At 41.4% G+C, this 10660-nt stretch overlaps 1 protein-coding gene across 1 annotated transcript in view; it reads left to right on the top strand.

The window, feature by feature from the left end:
- The first annotated feature begins 8097 nt into the window (after window positions 1-8097).
- LOC104161747 (lovastatin diketide synthase LovF-like) overlaps window positions 8098-10660 on the top strand; it is a 13039-nt gene continuing 10476 nt past the window's right edge. Inside the window, exons 1-2 of the mRNA XM_009700317.1 lie at window positions 8098-8152; window positions 10347-10500. Of these exons, the coding sequence (XP_009698619.1) occupies window positions 8098-8152; window positions 10347-10500 (209 nt within the window). The remainder of the gene's footprint in view (window positions 8153-10346; window positions 10501-10660) is intronic.

Here is a 10660-nt window from a genome sequence, read left to right on the forward strand (position 1 = left end):
TGACAATGGGACATTCTTTGATGACTATAGACTATTAGGGAGGGATGGGATCCACCTGTCTAGAAGAGGCAAGGGAATCTTTGGCAGCAGGCTGGCCAACTTGGTGAGGTGGGCCTTAAACTGAAGGACTCAAGGGGCAGGGTCCAAAGTAGTAACGCTCACGCCATTGCAACCAAATGGGGAAGAGCCGTGCCAACCAGAGCAGCAACAAATGTTCCTTAGCTGTCTCCCAAGATGAGAACCAGAAGGCCAACCACTTCAAGTGTCTATACATGAATGCATGCAGCCTGGGGAACAAACAGGAGGAACTGGAGCTCCGTGCCCAGTCAGAAAGTTATGATATCATAGGAATAACTGAAATATGGTGGGACAACTCACATGATTGGAGGATTGTGATGGATGGCTATAGGCTGTTTCGTAATGACAGGCAGGGAAGAAGTGGAGAAGGAGTCACACCCTATGTTAAGGCGAACCTTGAATGTGTAGAAGTCAACTACAGCAATTATGGAAGCCCTATCGAATGCCTCTGGGTCAAGATCAGAGGGGTCATCTCCAAGGAGGATCTTACAGTAGGCATCTGCTACCAACCTGCAAACCAAGATGATAAGGCCAGTGAAGCAATATTTGGGTCACTTAGGCAAGCTCTGAGTCAACAGAACCTGGTTCTTATGGGTGATTTCAACTACCCAGACATTTATTGGCAGAACAATACAGCAGCTCACATGTCATCCATCAAATTCCTGGAATGCATACAGAACTGCTTCCTCATACAAATGTTAGATGTGTCAAGCTTTACCATGCTTGACAAACATGATCACCTTCTACAACAAACTAACCTGCTTGGTTGATGTGGGGCGAGCAGTGGACATTGTCTACCTGGATTTCTTCAAGGTTTTCGATACGGTTTCCCACAGCCTCCGCCTAGAGAAATTTATGTGTTATGGTCTAGACAAGTGGTCTGTGTGGTGGGTGAGGAACTGGCTGACAGGCTGCACCCAGAGGGTGGTGGTAAATAGCTCCTTTTCGAACTGGCAACCTGTCACAAGTGGGGTCCCCCAGGGATCAGTATTAGGCCCAATGCTGTTTAATATCTTCATAAGTGATCTGGATGATGGGATCAAGTGTACCCTGATGAAGTTTGCTGATGATATCAAACTGACTAGGGAAATGGGCACTTTGGCAGGGAGAACCACCCTGCAGGAAGACCTGGATAGGCTGGAAGAGTGGGCTAACAAGAAACTTATGAAGTTCAACAAGGACAACTGTAAGGTCTTGCACCTGGTAAAGCATAATCCAGGAGTGCAGCACAGGCTAGGATCTACCTGGCTGGGGAACAGCTCTGTGGAAAGGGACCTGGGGGTCCTGGTGGACAAGCAGCTCAATATGGGTGAACAGTGTGCTGCTACAGCAAAGAAAGCCAACAGAATGCTGGGTTGCATCAACAGGGGCATCACCAGCAGAGATAAAGAAGTCATTATCCCACTCTATTCAGCGCTTGTCAGGCCACACCTGGAATACTGTGGTCAGTTTTCGTCTCCGCTATGCAAAAAAGTTGTGGACAAGCTGAAGAGGGTCCAGAGAAGGACCACAAAGATGATCAAAGGACTGGGAAGCCTGCCATATGAGGAAAGGCTGAGAGAACTGGGTTTGTTCAGCCTTGAGAAAAGAAGGCTTAGGGGAGACCTTATCACCATGTTCCAGTATTTAAAGGCTGGCTACAAAGAAGACGGAGACTCCCTTTTTACAAGGAGTCACATGGAAAAGAAGAAGAGTAATGGGTACAAGTTAACTCCTGGGGATATTTCGATTGGACAGAAGAGAAATTTTTTTCACAATGAGAACAATCAGCCATTGGAATAATCTCCCCAGGGAGGTGGTGGATTCTACAACATTGGACACTTTTAAGATTCAGCTGGACAGGGTGCTGGGCCATCTTGTCTAGACCATGCTTTTGCCAAGAAAGGTTGGACCAGATGATCCTTGAGGTCCCTTCCAACCTGGTATTCTATAATTCTATGATTCTGTGAAAATGCTTGTTTGTATTTACTGTAAAGGCTGCACATGGCTTTTCCCAATGGTTCACGGCTAGTTTTACTTTTTCCCAATGGGTCAAGGCTAGTTTTACTTTTTTTTTTTTTTTAAGTATACCTATTTATGCACAGTTATGTTCTATTTTTTTAAAAAATAACAGTTTCAACACGTCAATTTAAACGTTGATACCAGATGCTATTACTCAATAGTAGAATTGTCAGGGAAACATTTTGAAATAGCTTGAATAAACGCAATGTCATGAATCAGGAATAGAGAAAGTTGGGGATTTTGACAGGATGTGGTATTTCTTTCCGAGAAGCTGTAATTCCGAAGAGGAAACTGGTAGTTTTGTTAGATAACCAGCTTATTTCAGATCTCAGTTTAAGTGTATGGTAGAAAGAATTAATGGCATCCCTGAATATATAAAAAAGAATATTGAGTAGGTATAAGGAGATTATCCTTCTACTGTATTCATCAGTGAAAGTGGATGTATCTAACTTTACCATCTAAATTTTTCTGATTTTCCCACTGCAGACTTTTTGTCTGTTGTCTTTGAAGAAGAAAGCTAGATGGCTAGCATAGACTATGTGCCTAATATTTAAGTAGCTCAGGTTAAATGAGATGAGCCCTATTCATGAGCCAGCAATGTGCCCTTACGCTGCATTAGATAAAAGTATTACTAGCAGGTTGAGGGAAGTGATCCTTCCCCTCTCCTCAGCACTGGTGAGGCCACACCTGGAGTGCAGTGCTCAGTTCTGGGCTCCCCAGTACAAGAGGGACATGGACATACTGGAGAGAGTCCAGTGAACGGACATGAAGATGATTAAGGGATTGTAGCATCTCTTAAAGAAGGGGAAGATGAAAGAGCTGGGACTATTCAGACTGGAGAAGAGAAGGCGCGGCGGGATCTTATCAATGCATATAAATACCTGAAGGGAGGATGTGGAGTCTCCCTCCTCAGAGATATTAAAAAGCCATCTACGCACGGTCCTGGGAAAGGAGCTCTAGCTGTCCCTGCTTGAGCAATGGGGTTGGACCAGAGGATCTCCAGAGGTCCTTTCCGACCTCAACCATTCTGTGATTCCTTTTGACAGTCTTGGAATAATGTCTTCAGTTTCAGTATCCTTAGTTTAGGTCAGATGCTGATCCTGCTCTTTCAAGACTTGGGGAACATCAGATCTACAAGACAAAAGGTAAAAGTTTCCTAAGCTTTTTCCTGCTCAGTTTCTAGTGCTTCATATTCACATTCCCTGTGATTATGACTATTAATAACAATATCATTTTCATATGGTTGAGGAAAGTATATGTAATAGGACTGTTATTCTGACCTGGAGAAACAGAGTTCATTTCATGCACAAAACCTTTGTTAATTTAAGGGCTATTTTTGTTCTAGTGTGACTATGTCTGTTAATATAACCCAGTGACCTTCAGAGGTTCAGAGTTTATACAATGCATATAGCTTCCAGATTCCACCTCTAGGAAATGAAGAGGAATCCTCTTGTGTTTTGTCCTTTCCTTTTCATCCACATTTTAGGAAAATTAGGCAAACATCTACATACTACTGTGATCTCCTGTCTTCTCTTCTACCTGCTGGTCATCAGGAAAACAGCTGCTTTTGTCAATGTTCAAACTATCAGCAATGGCACTGGACTCTCCACAGTTAGACAGAAAGGGGCATGGCCTGGAGACTTCATTATTTCAGGCTCTCAGCAAGTTCATGCAGACAGCTTTGCATCATTTACTGTCACATAGAAAGCTTGTCTTTGCAATCATAGATGAGATTACTCTTAAAGTGGAAAAAAAATATCCAAGACAAATAATTTAAAGGCCAGAAACTGCTCTTCCTTCTGTTCCTCCTGGCTAGCTCCATAGTGCAGAGCACTGGAAAATAATAAAAAGAACTAGGGGTTGTCACACACATTACTCTTGGTGGTGAGGCCGTTTTCTCCCTATGAATTAGTATAGCTCCTCACATAGCAGAGCTCTGCTGTGCTTGGTGTCATTATCAATGCTATAACAATAACAACAGTAGTACTGGAAAACTTCATAGATGTAGAATGAAAAAGGTAAATACTGCTCCCTCATTCAATGACACATAAATATCCATTAATTATCATTATGTACGAAGCTAATTTTTGAGATTTGACTTATTAAAAAATGGTTTGCTCAAGAGCCGGTGCTTTTTCTTACTAGATTTTCATGATAATGCAGAATGAGAGATTTGTGTCACCACCTCCTAGCTGGTCTGAGCACTGCTTCAGTGAAGAAACAAATTCTAATGATTTGCATAGTAAATCTTGTCCTGACGGAAGCAGGGAACCCCCAAGTATTTTTGTTCTGATATCTACTTGGAACTAAAAACCTTTCAAAAGACTTTCTCTTTTGCTTTCTCTCTGTGTTGTCTCTGAAATAAATTCAGTCCCACAGGAATTTCACTCATGCATGTTTTCCCACCAGAAGACAGGAAAAACTTGATTGAAATAATGAAGACTAGGCAAATGAATAGCTAATTTCCTATATCTGAGTCTTGGTAGGATGTAATTGTTGGTTTGAAAACCTGGGGAAACATACACATATTTTATTTGTCCTTTTGGAATTATCAGACATAGATTTGGATAGAACAAACCAAAGGTTTGGTTCAGAGGTGGGCACTGTGATGGCATGGGAGACAAAACAAATATAGTGCCTCCCATGTGACAGGACTTAGTCGTTTCCATTTTGAACTTTTAAATTTAGATGAAATGTGTACGAAACTTGATGACAAACCAACTTCTTATAATTTGGTTATAAATAGGCCTCCTATGTCAATAATAGTAGAGACAATCCATTATTGCTACATATGCTTCCATACTTAGTTCGTATTTCTGTTACTGGCATTGCTCAGAAGGGTTGAGCAATCATTGCTTTACTTTGGGTTTATGAATATACTTCAGCTGTGATAAGATTATTGCAAGTCATCAATACTCAGGCAACACACTGGTAACTGTAGACCAGTCTTACGTTTTGACCCAATGATGTTAACAGCACTTTCTTAATTAGTACTGCTCTGGTGTTTGTATTTTACATATTGTGTTTGGGTCATTGCTGTTCAGATTGGTTTAACTTGCATTGAAATTAATGGCCACAGTTGTGCAGGATTCATTTCAATATTCTTTCCAATACCTAACCAATAACTCGAGTATGGCTAGCATTTATTGCTTTCAGATAGTAATTGTGCAAATGTAATGAAGGTTCCACAGTGCGTTTGTAGTTCACTTGATGAACACACATTCTGCTCTGCCAGGGGATATTGATGGTGCCAGCACTGACAAGAGTACTCTTTAGACACATGTAAAATATGGGATTCTCAAGTCAGCTTCAGACTAGCCATCTTGTGCATCAACCTAGTAATGACATGAGGGAGGTGGGTTAATTTAGTTAAAGAAATCATTAAATAACTCCCAATAACCTCAGAATTCAGAAAAGTAAGTGGTAGAGATTTACAGCTGTGGAGAGCAGAATTTGAACTTTTCAGAGTAGGTTACAAAGCTATTCAGTCACAGTATAAATTGTTTCTTCTCGGCACAGTGGTTTTTTGCTGTCTTTTTTTGAAAGAGTTAGGTCAAAAATGTTAACCATATATGAACTCTCCTGGCTCATCCAAGACTCTGTTTCCATTACAAAGTCAGAAGAGAAGATGAGTTTGGGTGGTTGGGGTGAAATCAGATGAGGGAGAGTTAAAAAGGCATCTAGCAGAGACTAGTGGACTTGATCCCTTCAGAGGTTTCTTCTGGATATTCTACTGTTTTGCTTTTAAGAAGATGGTGGTTTTTAGAAGGAAAGCTCAATATTGCTTTTAATGTCCTGGTGGACTCAGAAATATTTTTGGAATATTTGTCTTTTGACAAGGCTTTTTGTGCTTACATATTTAAACGCTCCTGCTCAGTGAAAGAATGCAGCTGTGGAATCAAACGTGAAACTCAGGTTTTAAGTTTATAGAGAGTTTGTGCTTAGTTTTCACAAATGCTGCCTCCAACAAATAGATGAGGCTTTAAATGCTAGTTCAAATTTGTTGATATTAAGGGCAAACCAAACTGAGTTGTTACTTTAAAGTCTTTAAAGAGTCTTTTAAATCGTATTCTTAAGATCATGAAATTTTTCATGGCAAGATAAATCCCATTTATTGTTTTGCTGCCTGTAAGAAGTTAGATAAGCTAGAGATTTTCCTCTTGTCCTGGTGTAGAACCTGATTTCATCAAGAGTTTACTACTTCAGGGAAGTAGTTTTGAACTTTACTCAGGGCCACTGACTAATCATATGACTCATTTGCTTTTTTCCCTTTGAAAGGCGTTAACATTTTCACCACATTTTGGCATGCGTATTTGAGTAAGAAACCTCACAGAATCCTATATAAGTGACTTCCAAAGACTTAGCGTATTAGTACGCCATACTGGGATGATATAAGGTAAGAGTTACATAGCTCACTGAATAACTCTGTAAATGCCAAAGATATATTTTCTGTTATAATTGGAAGGTCCTTATTTTTCTATTGTATGCTATTTAAATGCTAGCTTAGGAACAATGCTTAAAAATACCTTTGTGATAAGAGTATCTCTGTTGGGCTTTGCAGCTTTAGGTTAGCAATGAAATTAAAATAGAAAAACCATAGAAATCATAGACAATTTTGAAAGAACTAAAAGAAAACAATTTTTGTAGCATTTTAGAATTTGTATTATTGGTAAAATAGAATTTACTCCTAGAAAGCCAGATTCTGGTCTCCTTATTTTTTTGCTAGGTGGCTTCTTAACTTTCTCTGTCTTAGTTATTGGAACTGAGAAGTAAATTTTTCAAAGTGTGAATCTGAGCAGTTGTTTTTAATTCCATGTTTCAAAGCAAACCTCCAAGAAATGGTAACTATGAATGATGTGTGGGGCTGTAAAACAGCCTCATCTCTGCTTCACTGCCATCAGTCAATAACTGAGAAGGGCTCTTTGGGACCTACTGTGGTATCACTGAGATGAGAATCTATCACCACTGCCAAGAATCCCCCAAAATCCCTTTCAACATGAATCTTCTCCTCTTTGTAGGTTGAAGCAAGTCCAGGAGGACTGAAGGGTTTTTGAGTTCTAAATAATTGACTTGAACTGATTTTTATCTCACAAGTTCCCTTCCCAGAATGAAGGGAAAAAAATCTTTAAATTCTAACCTTTAAATTCTATATTGCAGTATTTAATTTGATCTCAAACATTTTTTTTTTTGTCATCTAATTTGTTGAAAAAATTCACATTTTATTTTGAGTTGCTTCACAACAAAAAGCTTTCCCTGGGAAGCTGCAAATTATCTGAAAGGCCAGTTATTCGTATGGCTGTAGTGGGGCTACCTGGAGGCTGCACATTGTCAGGAAGAGAGAGATCTTGTAGCTAGTGGTGTCTTTGAGTGTGGTCTACAGGGGTTAACTTCTGACTACAGAGGAAACTGTTTTAGACAAAAGCTAGGGAGCCTTGGGATCCAGTAAAGCAGAGCTCTGAATAAGGTTTTTCTTTCCAGGCACTTTTCCAGTGTGTGGAAGACACATCTTTTTTTCCTTCAGCTACTTGATTGTCTATTGCCTGTTTAGGTGGTCTGATTTTAACTGGTAATTTGCAGAGTCTGCTTGGGAGATCTGCTTTGTGAATAGAATAGAGATGATAGAGCTGAAAGCATGCCTCGGTCAATGCACAATTCACTTCTGTAAGCAAGAAGTGAAGCAGGACTGATCTAGGGAGAGGCTGAAGAGCAGATCAACTGGTGACAGGAATAGTGGAGGTTAACAGTAAGAAGGAAGTGTCTGTCAGTGGGGGAATCTGGGGAATTAGTCAGGGATTGCCCTCTAAAAGTAGAGATGACAAGAAAAATAGCTGTCACCTGTGAGGAGTGTCATTTCTCATCACAACCGGTAACAGATCATTCAAGATTAATCAAGCTTTGAACAAGTATGTGCGTTTGTGGGAAGTTCACCTTTTAATCTAACATTTATTTAACGATAAATGCATAATTGTTTGAGCTGGCTGACACTTACACCTGTATTGTGCAGCCCAGGAGAGGAAGATGGAGACTGAAGATGAAATTGCTATTGTGGGAATAGGATGCAACTTTCCTGGAGGTAAGTGTTGGGCAAAAGCAAAGCAGGCTGCTGAGTGAACATTGAAAAGTGCAGTCACTCGTTAATGCTGAGGTGGAGGAAAACAGCATGTTCCTCCCTTACTTTTGCAGAATTCATTGCTTTGCTACTTGTAGGTTCTTTTTCAAAGATCATCCTGTGGTGGAAACTAATTGGTTCAAATTTGTCCACTGACAGACAGACCTGCAGTGCTGGCTGTGCGCAGGGCACTGAGCTGCACACGTGAAACACACAAATGAACTGGATGGGTCTGGGATGATTTGAGCTTTCTGCAAGTGCACTGGCTGGATGATTGTGCATTGTTGCAGGACTGTGCATCCATAGGGACAGGGCAGATTGAGGGCCTGTCAATACCACCAGCTCCGCCTGTAATATAAATAGGTTGGATCTTCCTAAAAGAAAGCTTCCTGCTTTATTACAGTATTCACTTTGAAAGGTCCTAGAAGAGAGCAGAACTAGATAAATACAGCTCTGTCTCTAGTCAGATTCTGCCTCTTACAAATACACACCTAAATACTGCCTCTTGTACAAGATGGGAAGCTGACTTCAGTAAAGAACTGATATTGCCTACTGTAATAAAAGATAGCAGCCTGTATTATGGTAGTCTCATATTTACCATCTTAGCTACAATTAGGCCCTCTGAAAGTGAGAGTTGATTTCATATTTTGAGATTAGACAGTTGACTGAGATTAGATGGTTGGAGACATTTAGATAGCTATGAGAGATTTCTAGGTTCTGGCTGCTGCCGTCAGACTGTCCATACTCTTTACATTAGATAGATACAGATTTCAAAAATCCACAAATAATCCAGGGAGTGGAATACAGTTCTGTCCTTGCAAGTTGTCATTCAGCCCTAAAGGTAACCATCCTAGTCTCTCCCTTTCCTTGTTTTCTTTCTTGCCCTCACCACATTCCAGTTCCTGCCTTCACTTTGTCCAAGATTCAATAGGTATATGTGGTACAGCGATAACTATGTGGCCCACAGCTAGCTGCGAGGAAACATGAATGGTTCTGAATCTAGTAAATTGCTAGTAAATACGTAACAGCAGTCTCTTGCCTGAGCATTAAATACTAATTTCGTACAAGCCATTGGTTGGTTCAGGCATGCTAGTAAAGAGACTCTCTTCAGAACCGTTGTTCTTAATTACCTCACCATGCAGTAAGGGAACACGTGTCCTGATCCTGCACTGTGCATGCTCAGAACTGCATTTCTGAACTTGCCTCAAAAGAACCGTTGAGTGATGGGAGCTGTTAAAGTACCCTGTGTCTGGCTAGTGTTTGAGGCTGTCCCTATGGCGATGGACTAACCACGGGAAGGCTTAGGTGGGAATGCTGTCCTGCGATCATTGTTGCTGACTGCTAGCACAGGCTCCAGCCTGGCGCTGGCCCACCTCAGTTAGAGCTCTCACGGTCAGTGCTTGGGCATGCCACAGGTCAGCACCTCCGAGGGACTGTTTGCAGAGTGAGCGTGGGTGCAGCCACTACGTATGTTGGGGAAAGTGGAAGCTGGGAGGAGGAGAAATGCGGCCCACTGTGTGGATGCCATGTTAATTGGTTTCAGGGCTAAGAAGAGGGCCAAGACATATCCTTAGCACCTGGAGCTGGAGCTCTGGATTGCAACCAGTACAGACAGGGTCCCTCACAGTCCAGTAGTGAGGTGTTGGACTCTGTCAGTGTTGAGTATACACATACTTTTATGTTTGATTTAGATGGCCTTCTAGTGTTAGGGCCAAAGGATGATGCCTCTGGCACTTCCCTGCTATTTGTAAGCTCAGTCTGTCTTCAAAGAGCTAATGTCCAGAGATGACCTTTTGCTGCCAATGGAACTGCCTAAGGAGTGGTGCTGTTCAGGTACAGAAAGACCCCATCATACCCATGTGGTCATTAAGGACATGATACATGTATATAGTAGATGCAGTGACATGGTAGGGAAATGGGGACAGCAGAAGGTTAAGGATTTTGTGGTGTTCCTTTGCTTTTAGGTGAGTAGTGAAGGGACCAGTTACACCTTTCCATTTTCCTCTCACTGAAGAGCGATCCTTTCTTTCTCTGGTGATTCTGCTTGAGCAACCTAGATTTATACATGGGAGTTCCTTGTAACTGAGTGTGCATTTCTGAGTCTGCATGGGGAGGGCGAGCACCTAATTTAATCTCTTTTAAAACCTTTGTACAACAGGTGATGGAGTTGACAATTTCTGGAAGGTCCTGGAGGAAGGCAAAAACTGCACCGTAGAAATCCCTCCCGAGAGATTTAATGCCAAAGAGTGGTATGATCCAGATGATAACAAGCCAGGAAAAATGTGTACAATGCGAGCTGCTCTTCTCAATGAGTGAGTCTCTTACTCTGCTGTGCCACCGACTTTTTTTGTACTTAGACTAACATGTCTGGCCTTTCAGAGGGTGCAAGGCACAGGGAGGGCTTATAAATGGGACCTAGGAACTGACTTTCTTTTATCTCACATGATGAACATGCAGTTGTCAAACTGCAGG

This window comes from Cariama cristata, unplaced genomic scaffold, assembly GCF_000690535.1.
Source record: "Cariama cristata isolate BGI_N322 unplaced genomic scaffold, ASM69053v1 scaffold8210, whole genome shotgun sequence".
NCBI classification, from domain to species: Eukaryota; Metazoa; Chordata; class Aves; order Cariamiformes; family Cariamidae; genus Cariama; species Cariama cristata.